At 71.2% G+C, this 25,504-nt stretch overlaps 6 protein-coding genes across 10 annotated transcripts in view; 3 read left to right on the top strand and 3 right to left on the bottom strand.

The window, feature by feature from the left end:
* Positions 1-2,771, top strand: part of SH3GL1 (SH3 domain containing GRB2 like 1, endophilin A2) — a 33,596-nt gene extending 30,825 nt beyond the window's left edge. For all 5 annotated transcript variants that reach the window (XM_076359283.1, XM_076359281.1, XM_076359282.1 and 2 more), the window contains one exon: positions 744-2,771. In XM_076359283.1, coding sequence (XP_076215398.1) covers positions 744-940 — 197 coding nt within the window. In that variant the 3' untranslated portion in view covers positions 941-2,771. The remainder of the gene's footprint in view (positions 1-743) is intronic.
* A 505-nt stretch (positions 2,772-3,276) lies between these two features.
* Positions 3,277-7,071, bottom strand: MPND (MPN domain containing). The gene is given in 14 exon segments (XM_076359277.1): positions 3,277-3,418; positions 3,528-3,620; positions 3,884-3,973; positions 4,059-4,129; positions 4,222-4,390; positions 4,470-4,546; positions 4,627-4,699; positions 4,825-4,921; positions 5,031-5,115; positions 5,188-5,359; positions 5,361-5,408; positions 5,410-5,667; positions 5,753-5,979; positions 7,050-7,071. Coding segments are annotated over 14 exon segments (1,554 nt in total). The 5' UTR covers positions 7,057-7,071; the 3' UTR covers positions 3,277-3,331.
* A 386-nt stretch (positions 7,072-7,457) lies between these two features.
* Positions 7,458-12,335, top strand: STAP2 (signal transducing adaptor family member 2). The gene is made up of 11 exons (XM_076359298.1): positions 7,458-7,580; positions 7,895-7,966; positions 8,789-8,884; positions 9,474-9,530; positions 9,633-9,769; positions 9,895-10,035; positions 10,513-10,582; positions 11,159-11,255; positions 11,605-11,814; positions 11,900-11,971; positions 12,223-12,335. The coding sequence occupies exons 1-11, from the start codon at positions 7,458-7,460 to the stop codon at positions 12,279-12,281; spliced, it is 1,134 nt and encodes a 377-aa protein (XP_076215413.1). The 3' UTR covers positions 12,282-12,335.
* Positions 12,336-12,916: 581 nt separating this feature from the next.
* On the bottom strand, positions 12,917-17,673 carry FSD1 (fibronectin type III and SPRY domain containing 1). Its single transcript, XM_076359161.1, has 13 exons — positions 17,625-17,673; positions 16,883-16,978; positions 16,639-16,770; positions 16,460-16,561; positions 15,832-15,854; positions 15,501-15,622; positions 14,787-14,996; positions 14,511-14,609; positions 14,186-14,345; positions 14,001-14,080; positions 13,522-13,773; positions 13,228-13,316; positions 12,917-13,101 (listed from the first exon to the last, which is right to left on the bottom strand). The coding sequence occupies exons 1-13, from the start codon at positions 17,634-17,636 to the stop codon at positions 12,991-12,993; spliced, it is 1,488 nt and encodes a 495-aa protein (XP_076215276.1). The 5' UTR covers positions 17,637-17,673; the 3' UTR covers positions 12,917-12,990.
* A 963-nt stretch (positions 17,674-18,636) lies between these two features.
* Positions 18,637-20,415, top strand: TMIGD2 (transmembrane and immunoglobulin domain containing 2). The gene is made up of 5 exons (XM_076359684.1): positions 18,637-18,673; positions 19,272-19,628; positions 19,911-19,934; positions 20,039-20,131; positions 20,273-20,415. The coding sequence occupies exons 1-5, from the start codon at positions 18,637-18,639 to the stop codon at positions 20,413-20,415; spliced, it is 654 nt and encodes a 217-aa protein (XP_076215799.1).
* Positions 20,416-21,324: 909 nt separating this feature from the next.
* SHD (Src homology 2 domain containing transforming protein D) lies at positions 21,325-24,478 on the bottom strand. The gene is made up of 6 exons (XM_076359434.1): positions 24,242-24,478; positions 23,458-23,548; positions 23,130-23,342; positions 22,701-22,839; positions 21,760-21,879; positions 21,325-21,511 (listed from the first exon to the last, which is right to left on the bottom strand). Exons 1-6 carry the CDS (start codon positions 24,476-24,478, stop codon positions 21,325-21,327), a joined length of 987 nt encoding a protein of 328 aa, XP_076215549.1.
* Positions 24,479-25,504: the final 1,026 nt, after the last annotated feature.

Genomic DNA, 25,504 nt, shown 5'->3' with positions numbered 1-25,504 from the left:
AAATGTCCCCTTCGCAGTCAAAAGGTCTGACGCTTAAATCATGGAGCCGAGATGTGGGAGAGAGACTTTGGTTTTCTCCCCATTTTTGGGGGGGGGCCTTGCATGCGTCACCGAGCTGCTAATTGATTTGAACCCCTCTGCCCGGGGGGGCAGTCGCAGTCCTCTCCCTCCCATCACCCTCAGGCTCGGGGTGACCTCTCTAAAGGGACCCCCGGGGTCTTCCTCCACCACGTACTTGATGTCTAACCCCATTGTTGACTAACTGATTAACTGCACGGCAGCTTCTATCGTCTCTGGAGGAATAATGTGGCTTTTCTAATCTAATTTAGGTTGGAGTTTAGCTTAGAGCAGGGGAAGTCCAGGCAGGAACAGGCAGCACGGGGTGCTGGAAGCGGGACTCTGCTTTGGGAGAAGCTCATGAGGGACGTGGTTGCGGCAAGATGGCAGAGGAACTAGCGAGCTAAAAGCCAGTGAGGAGTTAAAACCGAGTTAATGCTTTACCATCGCGGGGCAAAGTGAAGGGCCAGCTTCTCCCGGGCAGGGCAGAGCCGGGTTGTGAAACCAGTTGTGCAAGCCCCGGTGCTGAGCTGATGAATCCCGCGCTGTGTCCCGATCTGGCGTGGGCCAGCGTTGAGCGGCAGGAATCCCCGGCGTCGGCAGAGCCGGCGGCTTGAGGCTGGGGGTGTGCAGGGGGTGCGGCTCACCTCTTCCCCCACCCCCCCCACCCCAACCTCTCTCCGCAGCCCCCCTGGACCAGCCCTGCTGCAAGGCTCTCTACGACTTCGAACCTGAAAACGACGGCGAGCTGGGCTTCAAGGAAGGCGACATCATCACCCTGACCAACCAGATCGACGAAAACTGGTACGAGGGCATGATCAATGGCCAGTCGGGCTTCTTCCCCCTCAACTACGTGGAAGTGCTGGTTCCGCTACCTCAGTGAAACGGCATCGCTCCCGTCCCCCCCTCCGCTCGCGCGGGGCCGAGCCTCCATTCCACCTCCATCCTGACACTGGCCCTCTCCGGCGGCGGGGCCGTGTTATCTCTGCGTCACCTCGGGGCGAGATTGCCACCAGGGAACAAGCCAGAAGGGTCGAACGGCCCCTCCACTCCCCGTGAATTTGGTTATTTTAATTTTTTTTTTTTTTTTTTTGTCCTTCTGGTGCTTGAACTTCGGTACTTTGCGCGCCCTGCCAGGTCCCCCCCGGCTGTACAATTGTCGCAGGCCTCTCCCTGCCCAGTTTTTGTCTTCCCTTTGAGTCAAGCATCCGGATGAGCCAGGCGGGAGAGCCGGGATGCATCCTTCACGCTGAGCATCAGCGCGGGGAGACGCACGGCCCAGTGGCGGGGGGGCAAAGCAGCCCCCAAGCCTCACCGAGGGGTGAGACCTTCAACCCCCCCCCCCACCACCCCCTTGAACACTACCCCTCTCCCCGCGGATGCCCAGCCTTCCTACAGCCCAACACCCACGCAGGACCCCGGCTCTCCCCGCTCCTGGGGGCTGAGGGGAGGGATGCCGTGGCACAGCAACACTACGACACCCGTCAAACACTAAGCCAGCCCCGCGGTGCGGGTGCTGAGCCCTGCCTGGGGCTCTGTGCCGTCCCTCCCCGCCCCGGAGGGACAGAGCAGGGATGTCCCCTGCCTGCTGTTAGCCCTCTGTCCTCTCCCCGCAGAGCTTGACTCCAAAGGGGGCGGCTGTGCCCTTCTGCCCTTGATTTTAAGTATTTTAAGCCAGGTTGCTTCTGGACCTTGGGCTTTTCCTACTACAAACTCTACCGAGTCCGTCAGAGCTGGGGGATAATTTGGGGGGGGGTGTGGAATTGGGCCACAGCCCGAGGTCTACCCACCGTGGGGCAGAGCAGATCGTGGCTCCTCTCCCCCGAAGGCTCTGCACTTACCCTCCCCGGGGGAGCCGTCAGCACTCCGTGCCGCAGGACCGGGGCTTGCGGCTGCGGGGCTGGAGCTCGGCTGACCCTCACGTGCCTTTCCTGCGCCCCCCACCTCTGCCCCGCAGCGACCCTCCTTGGGGGGGGAGCAGTGTGCCCCTCTGCCACTGGGTTTGGTGGGAAAGGGTATCGTACGTCTCAGTGCCGCTCCTGCCACCCCCTTAGCCCCGAGCCTCCCCGCGCGTTCCTTATTACGGGGGTTGGGATGGGGCCTGGCGGCGGCAGCGCTTGCTCCATCTCTCACTCAACTCTGTGGTTTTCCTTGCTAGAAAAGTGGTCTCTTCCCCCCACCTTCCTCGGCCTTGGCCGGGCTCCGGCACCTCTCCTCCTCGGCTAGCGCCATCCCTGCCTGGCCGGGGGCCGAGCCCCAGCTCCGCACCGGGCCCGTGCTGCAGCACGTCCCTGTCCCTGCTGCTCCCGGCTCCTGTTACAGTTACACAGCCCCTTTTTAATGATTTTAACCGTGCATGTCGATGTATGTCCGATCCCCTGCCGCGCTGTGCTCCGAGCAGGCTGACCGGTGACCCCGGTCCCAGACGCGAGGGGCACGGGGCAGCTCCCCCCTCGCTCCCAGCAGCGCAGGGAGCCCAAGGGACCGGTGTCCTCGGGGCCCTCGCCTCTGTCCCCTCCCCGGCGGGGACCGGCGTCGCATCCTGGGAACGCTGGCTCCCGCTCAGGTGGATTGAAATGCGTTCTGTCAGCTGGGACAACTTGCTAGACCTTTTTTTGTAATGGTTTCTCCTGGTTTTTAGGGGAAAAAAAGATGACCCACAAATCTCGACTTGCATCTCTGAATGAAAGTATTAAATGTTTTCTTCTTTCTAACGGCCGCGTCCTCTCTCTGAGCGCGAGACCGGGCTCTGGGAGGGCCGCGGCGGGATGGAGGAGCAGCCCCGGATGAACGTCCCCCTGATTCAGCCCCCAAAACCAGGCAGCTGGATGGTGCCTGCAGCCCGCGAGGCCACCGGCGCTGTCCCTCCCCGCGGCACTAGCTGGATGTCCCCAAGCCAGCGGAGCCGCACGCTGGCCGCCTCTCGGGAACTGCTCTTTAATCAGCTACCACTTCCACAAACAACTTACAGCCGAGACTCCCGCCACCGCCGCCGCCGCCACCACCACCCTCCCCTCCACCGCTGCCCCGGGGCCGGCACCGCTGCGGGACACCCAGGCAGCCGCTCCCGGGGCAGGGCAGGAGCCGGCGCGGTGCCGGGACCACTCGGGCGAGCTCCCTGGAGCAACGGGCGATGCGGTGTCCCCGCAGCGCTGCCCCCGCAGCGCTGCCCCGCGCCGGGTCTGGATGAGCCCCTTGGGCTGGGGGGGGGAGGGGGCTGCCAAGCCAAGCTGGGAAGGCACCTGGTCCGAGTCGAAGGGGGGCTCCCAGCCCCTCAGCTGCTGAGCTTGAGAAGGCTGTAGATCTGCTCCAGGACGTGGATGAAGCTCTGGTCTTTGGGGGTGCGGGAGGCCAGGGAGCCCTGAGAGGGGGACGCGGCCCAGTCAATTAAAACAGTGGGGTGGCTGGAGCTGACGCCCCGGCTAAAGCCCCCTCCCCACCCAGCCCAGCGGAGGAAGCCCCCTCCTCACCTTCAGTTTGTCCAGGTAGGTCTGATCCTGACTCCACAGCTCTTGAAACTTCACCAGGTCGGGGGCTCCCTTGTAAAACTCCACCAGCAGCGCCTGGGGGGGGGGGGGGGGGGGGCGGGGAGAGAGGGGCTGCAGGCACTGGGGCTGCCCCAGGGCTGGGCACGTGCCCCCCCCCCTCGCCCCTGCGGCACTGAGAACCTCGGCAGCACAGCGGGGATGGAGAAGGGGTCACCATCACCGGGGCTAACGACAGGACGGGGACGGGTGGCGGAGGCCCAGCCAGCCCCCGATGGGGTCAGGGGAGTTGCCCTTGCTGGAGTGGACGGGGTTTTTAGGGCCCCCCACCCCGCGCTCACCATCTCCTGCAGGACATCGTTGGTGAGGAAGCCGTCCTGGATGTAGGTCACCTCCACGTCCATGGGGATGCCGTAGTCGTTGGGCCGTTGCTGGAGGACGGGAGAGGGGGGTCACCCCCATCCCAAACACACACACACCCCCACACACACCCCCATGGGGATGGCGACCACTTACCTCTGGCGGCGGCATCACCCAGAAGGGCGCGATTTTGGACTCCACGCCGGGGTTGCCGTGATAGTAGGGTCCTGGCGGGGAGAAGAGATGGGGCTGACACGGGGGGGGGGGTGGGGGGGGGCTGACGGCAGCCCCCCCGGGACCGCGGGGACCGAGCGCTTACCGCAGATGAGGGCCAGGCAGGGCTGGAAGCCGTTGCCGCTACCCTGCAGCTTGAGCTGATAATCCATCTGCGCGTCGATGTCGTGCAGGGAGGGCAGCGCGGGGCCGAAGGGGTGGCTGTGGTACCAACCCACCAGCGACAGCCCCCGCAGGAACAGGCTCTGGCAGATCTGGGACGGGCAGACGCTGTGGATCCGGGTTCCCCGGCACCCCCGGGGATCCCCCCCCCACCCCCCGGGGCTGGTTTACCTCCTCCTCCACGGCGCCGGCGGCCTCGGCATCGCCCAGGCGGGTCCGGCACGGGAAGGCTCGCAGCACCGTCAGCACTGGGGGGGGGGGGGGGGCACAGGGGTGGGTGGCTGCGCTGCGGGCTGGGGGGGAGGGGGGCACCCACCCGGCTACCTACGCTGCGTGTTGGTGTCCCACCGCCCACCCAGGTACCCCACCACTTCGCTCCGCGTCAGGTGGCTGTGGAAATCCTAAAGGAAAAGGTTAAAACCAACAGCTTGGCCCCAAAATGACGCTGGGGACACCCCCCTCCCTGCGGCTGTCCCCAGCGCCATCAGAGATGTCCCAACCCGTCCTCCCTGGGGAGGGGACGCACCAGGAGCAGGAGGACGTTGCTGGAAATGGCCACGTTGAAGGGCTGGAACTTGTTGATGGCGGTGAAGGACGTCACCTCCACCAGGGTCTGGGGGTTCCTGGAAGAGCCGCAGTCCCGCTGCCACAGCCGCCCCCGGCCCCTCCTGCACCCATGGGGCCGGCGGTGGCACCTGTGGGGCTCGGGTCCCCGTCCCCGTCGCACCCTACCTGGCCGAGTCGCGGGTGCCCAGGGTGCAGTAGCGGACGGGCACCCGGGGTTTGCTCTCCAGCCTTTTCCCCGGGGGGCCATGATCTGCAAAGCACAACGCCCCGTCACCGCTGCCGGGCAGCCCAGGGTCCCCCGGGGACCCCCGTGCCACCTTACCCGTCCCTGCCGGCTCCGCCAGGCTCTTGCACTGCTGCTTCTTGCTCTTCTCCTCCAGTTTTTTGGTAGCCGCCGGCTCCGGCACGGGCGCCCGACCCTCCCTCGTCGCCTCCTCCTCTTCCTCCTCGGGCATCTCCTCTTCCTCGCCCTCGCTGGCCAGGCTCTGTGGGCAGCACAGGGCTGGCACCCACCCCACCACCCACCCTGGGGGGCACCCAAGGGTCCCGGAGGGGGGGGGTCCCGACCCACCTCCTCGGTGGGCGGCGCGTTGGGCTGGTGCTTGCGCAGCCAAGCGGCTTTGTACTGGTCCAGCTTCTGGCCCTTGTAGCGGACGGATGCCCAACCGCACCCCGACTTCTTGGCGGGGTTCACCAGGCGCTTGCAGTGGGTGGCCCAGGCGCTGGGTGAGTTGAAGACCTGCCCCGTCTCCTGCCAGGTGATGGTCCCATCCGCCCCCAGGTCCCCCACGAACTTCTTGCCCTGGGGGAGCATGGGGTGAGCGGGGAGGCACCCGCCTGTCCCCCATCCCTGTCCCCCGTCGTGTCCCCGCGCCGGCCGGGCTCACCAGGTAGTAGATGGAGAGGACGCCACGGGCCGGCTCGAGGAGCCCATCGCGGAGAAGGACGCGGAGGGTGATGCCGCGGCGGGTGAGCACGGCCCCCCGGGCACCCCCCGCCGCCTTCGCCCCGCTCCCGGCCTCCGGCTCGGCCTCCGCCTCGTCCAGCCCCGGCTCCAGCTCGTCCTCGTCCTCCTCCAGGCACTCGTCCCCGCCGGGGGAGGCAGCTGCCAGCGCTGCGGGATGGGACATGCCATGCGGGGTCCTCTCCGGGGGCAGCACCCATGGGTGTCTCCCCAAAAGCACCCTTGGGTCGTCCCCCCCCTCATGTCTGCCTGTGGATGAGGACACTGGGACAGGGATGCACAGGGACACGAGGACAGGAAGAGGTGGACGTGGGGACACGAGCACGCAGGGACACTGGAAGAGGGGACGCAAGGACACGAGGCGGGCGGGATGGACACAGGGACAGGAGGACTCAGGGACAGGGGGATGGGGGACACTGACGGGGGGACGGGGGGAGATGCCGGGGGTGTGAGGACACAGGGACATGACGATAGAGGACTAGGGGACATGGGGCCATGGCTGGGGGACACAGGGCCATGGGGCCATGGCTGGGGGACATGGGGACGAGGCTCTCCTGGCCCAGCAGGTCCCCAGAGCCTGGTCTGAACCCAGAGGGGTGCGGGGGGGGGACAGGGTCCCTGGGGGAGCACAGCCCCCACCCCCCGCTCTGGTCCTGCCCCACGGGTGTCCCGGGGTGTCCCCAGCCCTGCCCCACGGGTGTCCCGGGGTGTCCTCATCCCTGCTCCATGGGTGTCCCGGGGTCCCCCCATCCCTGCCCCACGGGTGTCCCAGGGTGTCCCCAGCCCTGCCCCGTGGGTGTCCCGGGGTGTCCCCATCCCTGCCCCCGTGGGTGTCCCGGGGTCCCCCCATCCCCGCCCCACGGGTGTCCCGGGGTCCCCCCGTCCCTGCCCCACGGGTGTCCCGGGGTGTCCCCGTCCCTGCCCCACGGGTGCCCGGCCGTGTGCAGGCGTGCACCGAGGGTCCCGCGCGTCCGTGCACTTGCGTGTGCGTGAGCATGCGCAGGTACACACGTGTGTGCACGGGGGGGGGGGGGGTGCACGCAGGTGCATGTGTGCGCGCGCGCGCGCGTGTGCGTGCCCCGTGTGTGCGCGTGAGTGCAGGCTGTGCGGGGGGGGGGGGGCGGGGGGTGCACGGTGCGTGTGCGCGTGTCCCCGGCCGGTGCGTGCCCGGTGCGTGCCCGGTGCGCGCGTGGGAGCGGCGCGCGCCCGCCCGCCGGTACCTGCCATGCTCCGCTCCCGCCGCTCCCGCCTCCCCCGGTGCGCGCGGCGGCGGCGCCACGTGATGGGGCGGCTCCGCGCGCCCCGCCCCGCCCGGGGGGGGGGACACGACACACCGGCACCGGGGGGGGGGACGAGGGGAACCTGCTGCGGGGCGGGGGGGGGGGGGGGCGGCAGCCCTGCACCTGCCGCACCGGGGGGGGACACACACGGACACAGACCCGCACCGGGGCCCTGACGCCCCCCCCCCCCCCCCCGCCGCACCGGGGTCCGCGCCCCGGCCGGGGACACCCCCCCGCTGCCCTTCGCCCCGGCCCGGGGCGGGGCTGCCCGGTGCCCGCAGCCCGGGAGGGGCCGGCCCGGCCCGGCGGCACCTGCGGCTCCGGCGGCGGCGGCGGCGGCGGGCGGAGATGGCCCGGCCGGTGCCACCGCCCCGGCGGGACCGACCCCGACCCCGGCCCCGGCCCCGGCCCCGGCCCCGGCCCCGGCACAGCTACGAGGGCTTCGTGGAGAAACGGGGGCCGCGGGACCAGGTGGGCCGGCACGTCCCGGGACCGATCCCCGGTACCCCTGCCCCAACCCTCGGCAACCCCCGGGACCGACCTCCGGGACCCCCGGGACAGACGCCCGGGTCAGACCCCCGGGTCCCGGGACGGAGCCCCGGCACCCCCTGGCACTGACCCCCCACCCGGGACCGACCCCCCCCCCCCCACCCCCCCGGTCCCCTCCGCCGTCCGGGGCCGTGCCGGTACGTCCCCCGCGGAGCCCGGTGCGCCGGTCCCGGTGTCCCCCGCAGCCCCCGGTGCCGGTGCCCGGTGGCGGAGCTCAGTCCCGTCCCACCCCGCAGGGCTACCGGAGGGTCTGGGCCGGGCTGCGGGGGCTCACGCTCGCCTTCTACGGGGGGCCCCGGGACTGCGAGGTATGGGGGGGGCCTCCGGGTGGGACCCCCTGGTCTGGGACCCCCGGGTGGGCTGCCCTGGCCGGGACCCTTGAGACACTCCCGGTCTGTGACCCCCCCGTGGGATCCCCCCCAGACTGAGACACCCGCGGGCTGGGACCCCCTCGGGGTGGGCACCCCTAGGCTGGGCTGGGACCCCCCCAGGACATAACACCTTTGGGTGGGACCAGGTGGGTTCCCTCAGGCTGGGACACCCCCCTCCATGATCTCCTGGGGCTGGAACCCCTGAGGTGAGACCCCCGGATTGGGGGACACCCCCCAGGCTGGGGCCCCAGAGGACCCCTGGGCCAGGACCCCCATGTCTGGGACCCCCTCAGGGTGGGCACCTACATCCTGGTACTGCTGTGATGTCCCGGGGCTGGGACACCTGAGGTGGGACCCCTGGGATGGCACCTGTGGGTGGGATTCCCAGGCCAGGACCCTCCCAGGGTGGGACCCCTGTGACCCCTCCAGGCTGGGACCCCGGGATTGGGACCCCCCCTCTAGGCTGGGACCCCAGAGACACCCCTGGGCCAGGACCCCCTCAGGGTGGGCACTCCCGAGCTGGGACCCCTAGCACTGGGACCCCCCAAGGTGGGACACCTGGGCTGGGACCTTTGGGTGCCACTGGGGGGGGGGACACCCCAGACTGGGACCACCCATGGAAGTGAGGGTGGGAGCCCAGCCTGGGGCAGGGTGAGGGGCAGGGGGACGGGGACAGGGGTGGCCCGGAGGGGGCTGAGGCCTGGCACGCTCGTGTCCACGGTGGCGGTGGGTGGGGGTCCCACGCTCGGGTCCCCCCAGCCCCTGGAGGTGCTGGACCTGGGCGAGCTGGTGGCCGCACAGGCCAAGGGCAGGAGCCTCGTCCTCAGGCTGCGGGGACGGGAGGTGACACTGAAGGTGAGGGGCACCCCATGGGGGGGGGGCACCGGGGCGTGTTGGGGGCACGGGGTAGTGGAGGGACACGGAGGGTACCAGGCAGGGCAGAAGGGGGGGCTGGGGGGGGACCCACTGTCCTTGGTGGGGTGTTGGGGGGACAGAGGGGTCTGGGGATGGGGGGGGGGGGCATGGGTGGGGGACACAGAAGGGGGCGCGCGGGCATGGAGGTGCAGAGGTGACAGGGTTTGGGGGCTCAGGGGGACATGGGGCATGGGGGGGGACAACAGCCAGGACTGGGGGACATGAAGGGCAGAGGGGACAGGATTTGGGGACTGGGGGGGCACTGGGGGGGCATAGTGGGCAGGGTTTGGGGATACAGGGGGCAGAGAGGACAGGATCTGGGGACTGGGGGGACAGGGGGGCACTGGGGGGCACGGGGCAGGATTTGGGGGTACAGGGAATGCAGAAGCAGAGGGACAGGGTTATGGGATGCAGGGGGCAGACTTAGGGGGATGCAGAGGCTTCGGGGGGGGGCACAAGGGACAGGGTATGGGGACACAGAGGGTGCAGGGGACAGGCCACCCTCATGTCCCTCCCCGGTCCCTGGCAGGCGGAGAGCCGGGAGGCGCAGGAGATGTGGCGGGGTTTCATCCTGACCATGGTGGAGGTGGGCACGGGGCGCTGGCCCCGGGGGATCCCGGTGGCGGTGACCCGGGGTCCCGGTGGCGGTGACCCCGCTGTGCCCATCGCCCCGTGCCTCCCCCCGCAGATGAAGGTGCCCACCGACCTGGCGCTGCTGCCCGGCCACTTCTTCCAGCTCTTGGAGGCCCTGCGCGAGGAGCGGGACCGCAGGGCCACCCCCGGGTCCCCCGCCACCCCCAGCCCCCCCGAGCCACCACTGCCCCTGTGAGTCGGGTGGGTCGGGGGCCGTGGGAGGGGTCTCCATCCCCACTGGGGACCAGCACGGTTTGGGTGGCATGGCTGGGGCTGGCCTGACGTGGCTGGGGGTGACAGGGCAGGGCTGTCCCCAGGGTCCCCAGCTGCTTCTTCGAGGTGACGCGCGTGGAGGCCGAGCGGCTGCTGGAGCGGAGCACGGGCGGGGGGAACATGGTGCTGCGTCCCGGGGGGCACGGCCCGGGCGTCTCCGTCACCACGCGCCAAGAGATGAACGGGTGAGCGGGGGGCGCCGGTGGGGGGATGAGGGATGGGTGGCATCTCAGCGCGGGTCCCCATGCGAGGGGTGGCATCAGGGTGCGTGTCCCCGTGCGAGGGGTGTCCCCAGCACGTGGGTCCCTGTGCAAGAGGTGGCCCCAGTGCGCGGGTCCCCGTGTGAGGGGTGTCCCCCCCAGGGCAAGGGTCCCCGTGGGATGTGGGTGCCCATGCAAAGGGTGGCCCTGGGGCGTGGGTCCTCATGTCAGGGGTGGCCCCAGGGCGAGGGTCCCCATGGGGTTTGGGTGCCAATGCGAGGTGTGGCCCTGGGGTGCAGGTCCCTGTGTGAGGGCTGTCCCAGGGGCGCGGGTCCCCGTGCGAGGGGTGTCCCCAGGGTGCGGGTCCCCATGCAAGGGGTGGTCCCAGGGCAAGGGGTGTCCCTGGGGTGCGGGTCCCCGTGCGAGGGGTGGCAGCCCCTGCTGACACAGTCCCCACGGCAGCACGGTGCTGCTGAAGCACTACAAGGTGAGCCGCGTCGACCAGGGCTACGTCATCGATGTGGACACGCCGGTGAGTGACGTGGACAGAGCTGGGCTGGCCCTGGGGACAGGGACAGCCCCCCCCCCCCGCCCCCCGGGCACCCACCTGAGTCCCTGAGACGGGTCCCACAAGGGCTGGGATCCCCGGGCTGGGATTCAAGGGATTGGGACCCCCAGCAGTTAGGACACTCGGGGCCTGGGACCCACAAGGACTTGCACCCACGGGGTCTGACAACCCCAAGGCTGAGCACCCCAGGGCCTGGGACCCTCAAGGAGCTGGGACCCCCCCCCAATGCAAGGAACCCTGGGAACTGGGACCCCCAAAGGGCTGGGACTCAAGGGACTGGGGCCCCTAAGGGCTGAGACCCCCAAGGGACTGGGACCCCCTAAGGGCTGGGACACCCAAGGGACTGGGACCCCCGAGAACTGGGACACCCAAGGCTGGGACCCCTAAGGGGGTTGGACGCCCCAAAGGGGTGGGACCCAAGGGGGTGAGACACCCCCCCCCCCGCAGGGCCCAGGAGCTGTGGGCAGGGAATGGGGGACTACAGGGGGGGACCCAATGGGGGGGGTCCCCGAGTGACACCACGTGTGTGTCCCCCCCCAGCATCGCTGCTCCTCGCTGGCTGAGGTGGTGCAGTACTTCGTGGAGAGCAGCAAGGGCAGCCTGCGGCCCCTGCACCGGGAGTACAGCCCGCGGCTCGGTGGGCATGGGGGGGCTACGGGGGGGGGGGCTACACGGGGGGCTATGGGGGGCTACGGGGGCTCAGCGGGGTCTGGGGAGTCTTACAGGATGGTTTTGGGCGTGTTGGGAGCAGTTGTGGGTGGCTGGGGTGGTGGAGGGCATCTGGGGGGTCTTTGGGGTGCCTGGGGGATTGTTGGAGAGTTGCACGAGTGTTGGGGTGACTTGGGGTGCTGGGGGATGGTATTGGGGGGGCAGAGCTGCTGGGATGGTGCGGGATGGCACAGGCTGGCACTGGTGGTCGGGGGGGGGGGGGGTTGGGGGTGTCAGGAGCAGGCAGAGGGTCCGTGACGCCCCCCCCCTCGCTCCAGAGTTCGTGGAGACGGATGGTGAGAACGGGGAGGAGACCCAGGGGGTGTGTGAGCCCCCCCTGGCTGCCCCCACACCCCAGCCCCAGGGGCTCAGCGCGCTGAAGCCGTCCCCGAGCCCCCATCGCTCTGCACTACAGCCCCCGGGGCGGCCTGGAGGACCCCCCCCATTTGGGGCCATCCCGGAGGAGCACACCTACATGAACGAGCAGGGTGAGGCCGGCTGGGCTTGGGGAAACTGAGGCAGAGAGGGGCAACCCCCCCCCCCCCCCATGCTGAGCCCTGCCCTTCTCCATAGGTAACCGAGACCCCCAGAGCTCGGCACCCCGTCCTGCCCCCCGCCGAGCCCTGCTGCCGCCCCACGACCACGGTGAGGGGGGGGGGTGTGTGTCTGGATGCCTGGGTCCCACTGCTCGGGGGGGGGGGGGGGGCCGGCAGGGGCATGAGGGCTGTCAGGATCCGGACGCCTGGGTGCTGTCACCGGCTCTGGGGGGCAATGGGGACAAGCGGTGGAGCAGAGTGGTTCCTCTGGGGTCAGTGGCTGGGGGGGGGGGGGAGATGGGAGGGGGCTCGGACGCCCGGGTCCTCTGCCGGGCGGTCACCCCCCCCACCGTGGCACAGGCATGGTGGAGGAGCTCACCAAGAAGCTGCAGCTGCGCCAAGCTCTCATCGAGGACTGAGGGGTGCCAGCATGGGGGGACCCCCCGGCTGCCCCCCCCCCCGCCTCCTTTGTGCCAGGAACCAGCTGGGGCAGCGGTGCCCCCCCCCCCCCCCGAGCAAAGCTGCCCCCAGTCCCCCCTGGCCCGGGCAGCCCCTCGGGCTGGCGTGGCACTGGGGAGGGGGGATGCAGGTGGCACAGCTCGGGGAGGGGGGGGCAGCAATGGACCCCCAACCCATATATTTGGGGGGGGGGGGGCATCACCCTGGGTGCCATCCTGAATAAAGACACCGCTCCGCTCAGCCCCGTCCCGGCTCCTTGCGCCGTGGGGGTGGCACCAGGACCCCCCCACCCCCCAAAAAAACCCCTTTCCCCACCTTGGGCTGGTGCCACCCGGCGCCCCGTGCCCCAGCCATGGCCGCGTCACACCTACATCCCAATTTATTCTTCAGGCCAGAAGCAGCTCTCGATGGTGAGGGGCGACGTGCCCAGCCCGGTGCCAGTGATGGGGGGGGGGGGATGCGGCACGGAGGGGGGGTGGGTGGGGGGGTGTCAGCTGGCAGGGCCGTGGGTGCTGGTGCACCGCAGCTCTGGGGGCTGGCACAGCCCTGCCAGTGCAGCGTATGGGTGTGTGGGGGGGTGGGATTTGGGGAGGGGGTAGGGGGGTACATTCAGTGCTCTTGCCTGGGAGGGGGGGATGCCCACAGAGGGCGGGGATGGGGGGCACGGCTCTAGGGCAGGCTGGCGTTGGAGCTGCTGGCCGTGCTGTTGCGTTTCTGGAGGCATTTCACCGCGCTGGGCACCTGCAAGCCCGAGGAGACGTGGAAACTGCCGCACCAGACCTGCGGGCACAGGAGCGTGGCTGGGCTGGGGGCTGGCACGGGGACAGGGACGGGGACAGGGACCGGGGGGCTGAACCCCACCGCCGGCAGCCCCGGAGGAGCTGCCCAGCCCTGCCTGCCCCTTACCGTGAAGGCAGGCAGCACCGGCTGCGTGAACTTGGCCTTGAAGGTGTGGAGCAGCTGCTTGGTCCTGGCGTTGTAGAAGGACAGGAACCCTGCGGGCACAGGGGTGGGGCACGGGGGGGGGGTGTCACGGGTGGGCACAGAGCTTGCAGACCCCCCCAGCACAGTGTCCGTGGCGGTGGCGATGCCCGTGCTGGACATGCTGGTGGCCATGGCGGCGGTGGCGATGCCCGTGCTGGTGGCGGTCCCTGCGCCCGCCCCCAACGCTGCCCGATCCCCGCCCCATCCCGCACCCACCTTCGTGGAAGTTGCAGTAGACGCCGATGCAGTCGGGCACGGGCACGTCCAGCACCTTGGCCTTGTTGGCGTGCTTGGCGCTGAAGCTGACCTGCAGCCAGTTGTTGAGGTGGAGGCACCAGGAGGCCGAGGTCTTGCCCAGCTGATCGAATTTGCCCAGGCTGCGATATGCCACCCCCACGCCGAAAGCTTTGCTGTCCCGGTCGTACCGCACCTCCCAGTAGTGGTCATCCCCGTCGATCAGCGTGTCACCTGCGGGCACGGGGCACGGCTCTGCCTGGTGCACCCACCGGGTGCCCCGTCCCGTCCCCAGCCCCGCCAGGTCCCTTTGGGTGCCCCATGCCCACCTACATCACCCCCCACCCCCCCCCGCCGCGCCCTCAGGGTCACCCTCTCCCCTCCGTGCCCCCATCCCTTCCCGCACCCCTGGGTGCCTGCAGGGTCCCCACCAGCACCCACTGGGTGCCCCCGGCTCTCACCCAGCACCGTGTAGGACTCGGCGGTGAAGCGATCTCTGCCCCCACGCCCCGAGGGCATCCTCTTGGGCGACTGCACCACCCTAGGACAGACGGACACCGGCAAGGAGGGCTGGGTTGGCATTACCCGGGGGCAGGGGGGGGGCAACGCTGGGGTGACAAGGCGGGGGGCGGGGAGCTGACATTACCTGGCAGGCGAGTTGGCGGGCGATGCCGTCCTGCCCTTGCCGTCCTTCTCACGCGCCTTGACGTCCTGCACCTTGCCGCCCGTGGCGTCCCACTCCACGCTGAGCTCCTCCACCCGCAGGTTCTGGTGGCACGTGCTGGCATCCAGCCGAAACATGAACGCTGGGGACAGCCACCGTCAGCGCGTGTCCCCCCCCACCCCACCCCAGCCCACCCCCCTCCTCGCCTGGCACCAAGAGGTCGCGGACCCCTGGCACACTTGGGTAGGGGCAGCGGGGGGGTGGCACAGGGGGGGTGACAGGTGCCCTGCCACCCCCCGGTACCCACCTCTCGTTTCCAAAGTGACCGGTTCGGAGAACTCGCCCGCCACAGCCTTGTTACACGCCCGTACCCGAAAATTCATGTACTTCATGTCAAACTTCAGCCCTGCGGGTACAGCAGGGTGACAAAGCAGGGCACGGGGAGGGGCACTGCGACCCCCATGTCCCCTACAAAGCCTGGCACTGCCACCCAGCCCCCTGCGACAGCCCCAGGCCCCTGCCACCTGCGGTGCCCGCTCCCAGCCTGGCAAATTTGGGGCTATTTTCGCCCCCGTGCCCTCACCGGAGAGGGTGTACTCGGTGCCCTTGATGCCCTCGACCACCATCCAGGGCTGGTCCTCCTTGGCGCGGGGCGGCCCCTCGAAGTTGGTCCTGCGGTACTCCAGCACGTAGTGGTCGATCTTGCTGTCCTCGTCGGGCATCCTCCAGGCCAGCGTCACACAGTTATCGGCCACCAGCGACTCCGCCAGGTCAATCTCGGGGGTGCTGGGCACTGCCCGCGGGAGCAGCCGTGCCAGCGTCCCCCCACCGCCGCAGCCCTGCTGCCAGCCAGGGTGGCCCCAGCACCCCCGGGGCACCCATAGGTCCCATGGGCTCAGCACCTCAGAGACCCCAGGCACGGCACCCGTAGGACCCATGGGCACAGCACCATAGGGACCCCACGTGTGGCATCCCGGAGACCCCGAGCACGGCACCCGCTGCACCCCTAAGGCACAGCATCCAAACCCCCTCATCCCTCCGTCCCTGGCACCTTCTCGCCCCTCTGGATGGGGTACCACAGGGTGCCCCAGGCCTGGCACCCCCCCACAGCTCCTCACCCCATCCCCTGGCGCCCAGCAGACCCCTTAAGCCCTGGACCCCCGCCCTCGCACTGTCCCCTTGCCAGGCTGGTACAGCCCTCCGTGCCCCCGGCACTGCCCTTCCCTTGCACCGGGAGAAACCCACCCTGTCCCCCCGTGTCCCTGTGTCCCTGTCACCCGCTGCCCGTGGGCGATACCTGGCAGGAAGGCGAGGGCCTGGAGCAGGCGGCGTTCCTGGGCAAAATCCACCATCAAGTGGCTCATGTTGTCGCTCACTTTGGCCTTGAGCGAGAGGCGGAAGGCGGGTGCCATCGTCACGCTGCACGGGAGACACGGGGATGAGGGTCAGCGGGGCCGGGAGCCAGACACCCACCCAGCCCTGACTGCTCACCCCCTGCCCTGCGTGGCCGTGGGGAGGTGGGGAGGGCGGGCAGAGCCACCCCAGCACCCACGGGGCCGCCCGCCGCGGGGCCCTGGCGGGGAGGAGGGTGGGGGTTAGTGGGACTGGGGGGCACGGGGGTGCCGTACCTATCCTTGATCTGTTTGGCAGCCTTGCGAGCGCAGAGGAAAAGAGGAGGGAAAAAAAAAGCAGGTGAGAAGGTGAGACAGCAGTGCCAGGAGCCAGCGCGGTGCAGCGTGCCTGGACCCCTGCTCCGGTGCCAGCGCGGCAGAGCATCCCCACGTCCCCACTGCGGTACCCCAGCAGCACAGCACCCCCGCATCCCCGCTGCGGTACCCCAGCAGCACAGCACCCCTGCATCCCCGCTGCGGCACCCCACGGCACAGCACCCCCGCATCCCCGCTGCGGCACCCCACGGCACAGCATCCCCGCATCCCCGCGGCGGTACCCCCGTGGCACGCCATCCCATACGCCCGCCGGTGCTCCCCTGCGTCCCTGCCATGGTGTCCCTTTGTCTCGGGAGAAAGGGGGCACCGGGCAGCTCTGGGATCACCCCGGGGGGGTCTCCGTGCTCCTACCCAGCCCCGCAGCGGGCACAGCCAGCCCAGCGTTGCCCCAGTGCCCAGCACAGAAAGAAAGGAGGGTGCCCGCCCAGGGTGAGCGCAGCCCCGGGGTGGCATCGACCGGCCGGCAAGGGCACCCCCAGCGTGGGGGGCGGCTGGATGGGGACATCCCCCCGCGCCGGTGGGGACGCACCTGGGGGAAGTCGTGGTGGTTGGCCGTCCCCAGGGCCTGGTTGGCCGCCTCCAGCAGCTCCTCCGAGCTCTCCAGGGCCTTGGCGCACGCCGCCAGCTGGGCCTGGCGTGGGGAGGGGAGAGGGGCAGCGGTGGGCGAGGGTGCCGGTGGGTGGGGGGGCACGCAGGGCGGGCGCTGACCTGCAGCTCGTAGGTGCGGCTGGCACGGTCCTGCTTGATCTTCATCAGCATCTCGTCCTTCAGCTCGTCCAGCAGCGCGTACAGCGACTGGAACTCGCCCTCCAGGTCCTCCTGCGCCCGCGACGAGTTGGCCTGGTCACAACGCCCGGGGCGTCAGCGGGTGCCACCCCAACCCGGGTGCGGGACCCCGGTGTGCCGGGACGGGGATGGGGGTCCCCGAGGGGGAGGGCAGGGTCCCCGGTACCTCCACATTCTGCATCATCTGCTTGAGGGAGTAGATGAAGTTCTGGATCTCCTCATTCTTCACGGCCAGGGTGGTGATGATCTTCCGCAGAGCCTCCTGCCCGGCCCCCCCCCGGCCCGCGGTCAGCGCCCCCCGGCCCCCACCTCCCCTCGGCGCCCCCCCGGGCCGTCCCTCGGCTCCCCGTCCCCGCCGGGCCCAGGCGTGCCAGGCGCTGCGGGGACCCAGCGGCCGGGGCTCTGCCGGCATGGCGGGAGCGGGATGACTTGGCAAGAGTGTGTGCGTGTGTGTGCGCGAGAGCGGAGTGAGGGCAGCGAGGGGGGGGACACCCCTGCACCCCTCCCGCCCCCCTCCGTCCCTCCCGCACCCCTCCCTCCTCCCTCCTGCACCCCTCCTTCCCTTCCCAGGGGTTAATGCATCCTTAACCTCTGCATCCCTCCTTCCTCCACACCTCCGTCCCTCCTCCCTCCAGACCTTCATCCCCTCCAACCCCTCTTCCTCCATCCCTCCTTCTCCATCCCTCTGTTCCTCCTTCCTCCATCTCCTCTCCCTCCCTCCCTCCATCCTCCCTCCCTCCATCTCCCCTTCCTCCATCTCTCCCTCTCTCCCTCTCCATCCCTCCATCCCCCCCCCTCAATCTCCATCCCCATCCCCATCCCCATCCCCATCCCCATCCCCATCCCCATCTCCCCTCCCTCCCTCCCTCCCTCCCTCGCTCGCCCGGCCCGGCCCGGCCCGGCCCCACCTGGTCGCCCATACCGGGCCGGCCCCGCCGCCGCTCGGCCCCGCCGACACCAACAAAGGGGGAGAGGCGCCCCCCGCCCCGCCCCGCCCCGCCCCGCCCCGCCCCGCCTGGCCGCGGGGCACGACGGGAAACGTAGTCCGGCCGCCGAGCCAGGCTGGGGGCGTGGCCTTGGGCGCCGCCCCGCGGCATGCTGGGAGATGTAGTCCGGGGGGGGGCGGGGGCCTGAGACCCCCTGGGGCTGGGCCCCACCGCCCCCCGAGCAAGGGGGAGCCTGAGACACACACACCCCCCCCCAGGGACGTGGCCCCCCTCCCCGGAGAGGGAGACCTGCTGACACCCTCCCAAACCAGCACCCCCCTGGGGAAAGGGGGGGCCATGAGCCCCCCGGGTCTGGGACATGCCCCCCCCCCCCCCCCAAGGCAGGGGCACCCCTGTCCCCCAGGGACGGGGCACAGGAGCCGCAGGGGTGCCGGGGTGGGGGGCACTGCCTCACCTGGGGGCGGGGTGTCTCCCAGTATGGGACCCCCACCCTCCCAGCTCTCCCTGTGAGGCCATGCTGGGCCCCCCAGCCCGCCCTGGGGTCAGGATGTGTCTCCCTCTGGGGGGGGTCCCGGCAGGGGTCCCTGGGTGGCACGTCCCCACGCATGGGGCCAGGCTGGAGTCTCCCCAGGCTCCCTCGCCCAGGGTGGGGGCCCGAGGAGGGACCATCCCCTGCCCTTGCTCCGGACGGTGTCCCCCATCCCTGTCCCCATCCCTGTCCCCATCCCTGTCCCTTGTCCCCATCCCCATCCCCGTCCCTGTCCCCGTCCCCCTCCCCTGGGCTGCGCAGCGTGGTGGCAGGAAGCCATGGCGTCACAGCGAGTCACCCTGGGTGACGAGGGGCCGGGAGGCTGCGGGGACAGCGGCACTTTGGGGACAAGGACAGCTTGGGGACAGAGACCCCTCGGGGACAGGGACCCCTTGGGGACGCAGCCCCTCAGAGTGGGGTGGCTGGGCTGGCGCTGACACAGGGATGTGGGGGCTCGGGGTCCTCATCCCCCTCCTTGGTGGTGAGTGGGGTGACAGGGCTGGCCGGGGGGGGGACAGGGGGGACAGCACCTGGGTCCCTATGGCCGGGCTGTGGGGCTGGGGACAGGCCGTTTGGGGGGCACTGAGGGGGCACGGGGCTGAGGCTGGCCCCCGCGTGATGGCAGGGGCAGGGGGGGGCTGCTGGGGATGTCTGTCCTGAGGGGGGACAGGAGAGGGGTTGGGGACACAGAGGGAGGGACAGACACGGGAACAGAATGGGGATGGGCGGGTGGACAGGGGTGGGTGACATGGCTCTGGCGGGGGAGACAGGAGGGAGGCAGTGGGGATGGATGGGGGGACATGGGGAGGGGACAGGATGGGGTCAGATAGCGTGTGTGGGGACAGGATGGGGACAGAGGTTGGGGGGGACAGGAAGGGGACGGGGGGGGGGGGGACAGGATGGGGACAGAGGGACGTGCAGAGCGGTGCATGGCTGGAGGCGGCGGTGAGGGATGGCACGCAGGCAGCAGACGTGGCTCCCGGTCCCCGGGGTGCCCCTGTACCCTCAGCCCCAAGGGTGGCCCTGGGGACCGCCGGGGTGGTGGGTGACAGCCCCCGTGACCCCGACACTGTTCCCAGCAGCGGGCGCCCTGCGGGTCAGCCAGGATCCGGGCGAGGCGCGGGTGACAGTGGGCGGCAGGGTGGCCCTGGGGTGCCAGGTGCTGGTGGCCGAACCCTGGGACCTGCTGCGGCTCGAGTGGCTGAAGGACGTGGGGCGCAGGGTGCTGTGCACCGCCCGCCTGCACCCCACCGCCCCCCACCCCCCGGTTCCCTGCACCCCCCGCCTCCGCCTGGCCTGGCACCCCCCCCGTGCCACCCTCAGCCTCCACCAGGCGCGGGGGGACGATGCCGGGCGCTACCTCTGCCGGGTCACCCTCGAGATCCCCCACCACAGCACGGCCACCGGCAACGGCACCCTGCTCAGCATCAGCACCGGTACCTGGGGGGGGGCCCTTGCTCTGCCCCTTCTCCCCGGGCGTCCCCAGGGGCCTTAGCGGTGTCCCTGGGACACGGCGCCATGGTGGGGGTGGATGGGGTCCCTGGGAGGTGGCATCACCGTGGGGGTTGATGGGGTGCAACGGAGGGAGATGCCCAGAGGGTTCGGGGTGGCCACAGTGCTGGAGGGATGGGGACGGGGACGGGGATGGGGACAGGGACTGGGATGGGGACAGGGACTGGGATGGGGACACCCTGACTCTGCTTTCCCCTCGCCGGCAGCAGCTGATGGAGGACATCAGGCGGGTAAGTGTGTTCCTGCTGCCCCCACCGTCCCCTCCATCCCGGCGCCCACGTGCCCGGGGTGCCAGCGGTGCCGAGGCGGTGGCCCCAGCTGGGTGTGCTTGCAGGGCTGGTGTGGGGGCTGGCGGTGGCCCTGGGGGGCACGGCCCTCCTCCTGGGGCTGGCCTTCCTCGGCCACCGGCGCTGGCGCAGGAACTCAGGTAACCCCGTCCCCAAATATCCCGTCCCCCTTTGCCCCTGTGCCTCTCTGCCCCGTGCCCATCCTACCCCGCGTGCCTCGGGGGACAGGGCTGGCCATGCCCGGCCCTGCGGCCCCCTCCAACACCCACTGCCCCCCCCAGACGCGGGCATCTACCTGAACATGCTGCCCCCCTCGGCGTGGGCCCCCAAGAAGCTGCTGCGAGCCCCCACGGTGATGGAAAACAACATGTACCAGGGGGGGCTGCGGGGGGCATGGGGCCCCCCCGGCACCCCCCAGCCCTGAGAGGAGCCGTGCCCCGGTGTGCCGCCGATCCCCGGCCAGGGGGGGGCTCCCCCCCCTCCCCCCCCCCCCCCCCCCTGCCTTTCTGCAGGAAAAGCCCCCAAAAAGCTGTTTTGAAGCATCCTGCCACCCCGCTCGCTGTCTTCTGTGCGGCGCCCGCAGCACCCACCCCACGGCATCTGGTGCCCCCCCCCCCCCCCCCCGATGCACCCAGCCTGGCCCGCCGAGCGTGGGCAGCTCGTGCCTGGTGTGCCGGGGGGGGCTGGCGCCTGGCCGGGAGGCAGCTCCTGCCCCCCCCCCCGCCCCCCCCCCCATTTCAGGGAAGCCGCTCTGCGGTCCAGTGGCCTCATTTCGCGACGGCGCCCGGCGTGCGAGGGCTGCACCGACCGCGCAGGAAGCACCCGCTCCCCCCCGGCACAGACCCCCCCCGGGGGGGGTGGGGGTGGCCAGTGCCATCAGCCCCCCACCCACCACGCAGGCGAGCTTGTGTGCAGTTGATGGCGAGTGACCCCGGGCGGTGCCACCCCCGCGCTTTGCTCCCAAGGTCAGGTCCTGTGGTGACGGGGGGGGGGGGGGGGGGGGGGCTCATAGGGACACCCCCCCCCCCTCGCCCGGACCCCTGGGAGATGGTGGGAGCGGGCACAAGGGCAGGAGCCCACGTGGTGGGACCAGGATGGGACCGGTGGCAGGGCCACCACGTTGTCCTGCCCGAGGGTGTCAAGCCTTCCGCCAGCGGCACCGCAGAGTTGAGCCCCCCCCCAAGAGGGACCAGAGCGTCGCCACGCGCGGCAGAGCACACAGCGGGCAGGGGCTGCACGTCGGCTTTTAATTGGGGTGCTTCGCCGCGGGACCCGGGGGGGGGGGGGGGGGAACGACACACCACAGCTGGGGGGGTCCCCGGCAGCGCTGGGCTCACAGGGGCTGCACGGCCACGGGGTAGAGCAGGGAGAGGTGGCGGGCACCGCGGACGGGCAGCGCCCGCGCCGTGTAGTGCCGTACGGCCTCAGGCACCGAGGGGAAGGCGGCCCCGGCGCGGCCAAGCACAAAATGCTGCTCCCGTGTCCGCGTGAGCTTCACATGCACGAAGCCATGGCTGCTCCTGTGGGCGGGGAGGGGAAACTGAGGCACGGGGCGCCCGGCCTGGCCACCCTTGCACGCGCAGGTGCACATCAACGTGGATCACGGGGGAACATGCAAACACACGCCAGCACGCGGATGCAAGCACCATGCTCACAGCCCAGCCCCTCTGCCCACGCACCGCACACCCCCCCCCCCCCCCCGTGACCCCCCATGCCTGGGTTGTCCTCGGGGCCGTCCCCGTGTCCCCCCCACTGGCCCCGCGCTCACCTGAGTGAGAGTGAGTAGTCGTCGGGGCTGGTCTCGCAGTCCCGCACCAGGAAGCTGCCCTCGCGGCACAGCGCCAGCAGCGTCTCGGCGCCCGCCCGCCCGATGGGGCCGTGGTACCACCTGCGCGGCGGCACGCGTCACCCCGGCACGCGGCACCCCGGCATGCGTCACCCCGGCATGCGTCACCCCGGCATGCGGTACCCTGGCGTGCATCACGCCGGCATGCGGCACCCCGGCATGTGGCACCCCGGCATGTGGCACCCCAGCGTGCGTCACGCCGGCACCCGGCAAGTGGCACCCCGCCACACAGCACTGGGGCCCCAGGACCCATCTGCTCCGTGGGGCACCCTCCATGCCATGGGGCGCCGTCCCCACCACTTGGACCCATGAGCAGCACAGGGCACCCTCTGCGGCATGAGGACCCATCCACCCCACAGGGACCTGTCTGTGCCGTGGGGCGCCTTCTACATCATGGAGACCAACTACAGCATGGGGCACCCACCCACGCCAAAGGGACCATCCATGCCATGAGGACCCTCTATGCCATGGGCACCCATCCATGCTGTTGGGCACCTTCCACCCCATGGGGACCCATCCATGCCATGGGGCACCCAACCACGTCAAAGGGACCAACCACAGCATGAGGCACCCTCCACCCCATGGAGACCCTCTATGCCATGGACACCCATCCACGCCGTTGGGCACCCTCCACCCCATGGGGACCCATCCATGCCATGGGGCACCCAACCACGTCAAAGGGACCAACCATGCCATGGGGCACCCTCCACCCCATGGGGACCCATCCATGCCATGGGGCACGCTCCACCCCATGGGGACCCATCTGTGGGGGACCCTCCACCCCAGAGGGCTGCCTCCACGCCACCATGTGTGACTGGGATGTTGATGCCACCCCGTGGAGGAGGGACCCCCCCCCGACTCACGCCTGCTTCTCCAGGGGCAGCGAGGTGTCCACGTGCCTGGGGCTGGGGGGGCAGCCCGGCCTGGCGCCTGCGGGGGGCCGGGGGGGCCGCGGCAGCTGCCGGGACAGGCTGGGGGAGCGCTCGGGGCTCTCAAACTGCACTGCGGGGGCAAAGGGGGGGTGTCACCCCACCGTGGGGTCCCAGCACCCCTGCCTGCTGCTGGGGGGCACCCGGTGACCGGGCCACCGGCTCTGAGTGCCAGAGCACAAAGGAACATCCTAGATGTCCCCACCGTGGCTCTGCCTTACTGTGGTGTCCCATTGTCCCCCCCAGGGTGGGACCCATGGGTGCTGGGGAATGCTGGGGCTGGGGGTGGGTGGGGGACAGGAGTGGTACCCATGGGTGCTGGGGGACCCTGGGGTGGCACCCAGCGCCCCGGGATGCTGTCACCTGCGAACGCCCGCGAGATGTGATCCTTCTTCCACTCCCAGGGCTGGTCGTACTCGTCGGCCGGTCGCTCGTCGTCGCGGGGCAGGCGGCTCTCCCGGGCGGTGGGCACCCCCGGGCCCTCCCCTGCCACCTCCCACTCCTCGTAGGGGGTGTCGTAGAGCTGGGGTCCCCGCCGCGGCCTCGCCCGCTGACCCTCACCCTGCCGCGGGCACCCTGGGGACAGGAGGGGCTGGGAGACGCGGCGGGGCCGGGACGGGTGGGAGGCACCCCGGCCGCGGGACCCCCGCGGGGCTGGGTGCTGGGGGGGGGTGCCCAGGGTGCCACCCACCTGTGGCCTCGCCGGGCTCCTCGCAGCCACCCTCGGGCGCTGGATCCTGCTCCCCCTCGAAGGGCTCCGAGTACTCGCTCTCACCGGGGCCCTGCGGGTGGGTGCCCTGGGTGGGATGGGACCCCCACTGCCCCCCCCCTCCCCCCCAGGTCCCCAGTCCCTGGGTCCCCTCCCCGGGACCCTGCAGGCTCCCCCAGGTCCCTGATACGGGTGTCCCCAGCCCTCTCCCCACTCCCTCCCACCCGGTCCCTTTGTCCCCCGACCCCTTTCCCCTTCCCCCTCTCCCAGTGACCTCGCCACCCCCAGCCCTCCCCCCAGTTTCCCTCTCCCAGTGACCCCAGGTCCTCCCCCGGGTGCCCCCCCGCCCCCTCGGCCCTCCCCGGTTCCCCGTCCCCAGTCCCCCGCGGTACCCCCGGTCCTTCTCCCCAGCCCCTCTCGGTCCCCACCCCCCCGTTCCCCATCTTCCCCCCCCCCCCATCCCCTCTGTGCCCCCCGGTCCTTGCTCGCCAGCCCCCCCGCTCTCTCCCGGCTGCCCCACTCACACCTCTCCGGTCCCCCCCGGGTCCCCCGGTCCTTCTCCCCGGTGCTCCCCGTGCCCCCCGGTTCCTCTCCCCAGTCCCCCCCCCCGCCGCTGCCCCGCTGCACCCCCCGGTCCCTTCGCCGCCCTCCCCGGTGCCCGTGCTTCCCTCCGGGTCCTGTCCTCGCTGCCCCCGCCCCCCCCCCCCCGCCGCCCGCCGGTGCTCCCCGGTGTCCCCCGGTGCTCCCCGGTGTCCCCCGCTCCTACCTGCTCCAGCCGGCGGGGGCCGCCCCCCGGCCCCGCGCCCCCCACCCGCACCAGCCGGTGCCGAGGGGAGGCAGCGGGGCCGCGGAGGGCAGCGCCGGGGGGAGCGGCGGGGGGGGCCCCGCTCCCGGTGCCGGTGCCGGTGGGGCGGCGCTCGCCGCCGCTGTAGTCGGGCTGGGGCGGGCGGGGGGGGGAGCGCCGGGCCCCCCGGCCCAGGTACTCCCGGAGCCACTTGGCCATGGCGGGGCCGCCCGGCAGCGGGACCGCGGGCGCGCCGGGACCCCCCCGCCGCCGCCGCCGCCGCCGGGAGCCGCTTTGTGTCGCCGCCGCGCGCGGCGCGGACCGGAGCCCCCGGCCCCCCCCCCCCCGCTCCGCGCCCGCCTCGTCGGGGGGGCACCGGCACGGGGGGGGGGGGGGGGCGAGACCCGCGGGGGGGGCGTCGCGGGGGGGGGACGGGGGGACGAGGACACGGACACCGGGACCCCGCGGGGGACAACAAGGGGGAGAGGCCGGGAGCCCCGCGGGGGAGCACCGGGAGGGGGAAGGCTGACCCCCCCCTGCGGTGACGGGGGTCCCCGAGACCCCCAAGTGACAGCGGGACGGCCCCCCCCCCCCCCGTGTGACAGTGGGAGAAGGGGGGGGTGTCACCGGGACCCCCGGACACCGGCGGATGGCACACCGGCTATAGGACCCCCCCCCCGGGGCTGCCCCTGGGGGGGTCGGGGCACAGGGAAAGGGCTGGGGGGGAGCTGAGACCAGGGGCTTCGGGGGTCTGGGGAGAACACGGAGCACCCCCAGCTGCAGGGTCACCCACACCTCCCCCTGGGGAGCTCGTCACGGGGGGCAGGGGGGGCCCTGCCTCCCCCTCTGCCCTGGGATTTGGGGGCGACCACACTGGGGGGGGGGGGGGGCAGGAGGGCCGGGGACCCCCCAGCCATAGCCCTGACTTGGCTCCTTGTATTGTCTCTTCCCAGAACAAAGGTCCCTCTCCTGGGATCCTGGCCTGGTGCCGGGGGGTGTGTGTGTGTGGGGGGGGCCACACGTGCGGGAGCAGGACATGGCTGGGGGGACGGCGTGGCCGGGGGTCCCCCGGCTCCACCGGCCCCCCCAGCGCGGCTCCTGACAGACCCCATCCAACACAACCCCCAAGGCTGAGCCCGATATCCAGCATTAATATTTGAAGAAGCTAATTACAAGGCACGTGCGAGGAATGCTAATTGGGATGGGGTGCGGGGGGGTGGGGTGGGGGGGAGCTGCCTTTTCTCC

Source organism: Aptenodytes patagonicus, chromosome 25, assembly GCF_965638725.1.
Source record: "Aptenodytes patagonicus chromosome 25, bAptPat1.pri.cur, whole genome shotgun sequence".
Lineage (NCBI taxonomy): Eukaryota > Metazoa > Chordata > Aves > Sphenisciformes > Spheniscidae > Aptenodytes > Aptenodytes patagonicus.
This window is presented reverse-complemented; position numbering and strand designations above follow the sequence as displayed.

Coding starts and splice junctions, on each gene's coding strand:
- STAP2 (XM_076359298.1), top strand. CDS start 7,458: ATGGCCCGGCCGGTGCCACCGCCCCGGCGGGACCGACCCCGACCCCGG. Junction 7,967..8,788: donor GGGGGCCCCGGGACTGCGAG/GTATGGGGGGGG, acceptor GGGTCCCCCCAG/CCCCTGGAGGTGCTGGACCT. Junction 9,531..9,632: donor TCATCCTGACCATGGTGGAG/GTGGGCACGGGG, acceptor CTCCCCCCGCAG/ATGAAGGTGCCCACCGACCT.
- FSD1 (XM_076359161.1), bottom strand. Junction 14,997..15,500: donor GGCCCTCGCCTTCCTGCCAG/GTATCGCCCACG, acceptor TCCCGCGGGCAG/TGCCCAGCACCCCCGAGATT. Junction 13,317..13,521: donor CTACTGCAACTTCCACGAAG/GTGGGTGCGGGA, acceptor CTGTGCCCGCAG/GGTTCCTGTCCTTCTACAAC.
- TMIGD2 (XM_076359684.1), top strand. CDS start 18,637: ATGTGGGGGCTCGGGGTCCTCATCCCCCTCCTTGGTG. Junction 19,629..19,910: donor CCTGCTCAGCATCAGCACCG/GTACCTGGGGGG, acceptor CCTCGCCGGCAG/CAGCTGATGGAGGACATCAG. Junction 19,935..20,038: donor TGATGGAGGACATCAGGCGG/GTAAGTGTGTTC, acceptor GTGTGCTTGCAG/GGCTGGTGTGGGGGCTGGCG.
- SHD (XM_076359434.1), bottom strand. CDS start 24,478: ATGGCCAAGTGGCTCCGGGAGTACCTGGGCCGGGGGGCCCGGCGCTCC. Junction 23,343..23,457: donor GGAGCCCGGCGAGGCCACAG/GTGGGTGGCACC, acceptor TCCTGTCCCCAG/GGTGCCCGCGGCAGGGTGAG. Junction 21,880..22,700: donor CTGCCCCTGGAGAAGCAGGC/GTGAGTCGGGGG, acceptor GCCGCCGCGCAG/GTGGTACCACGGCCCCATCG.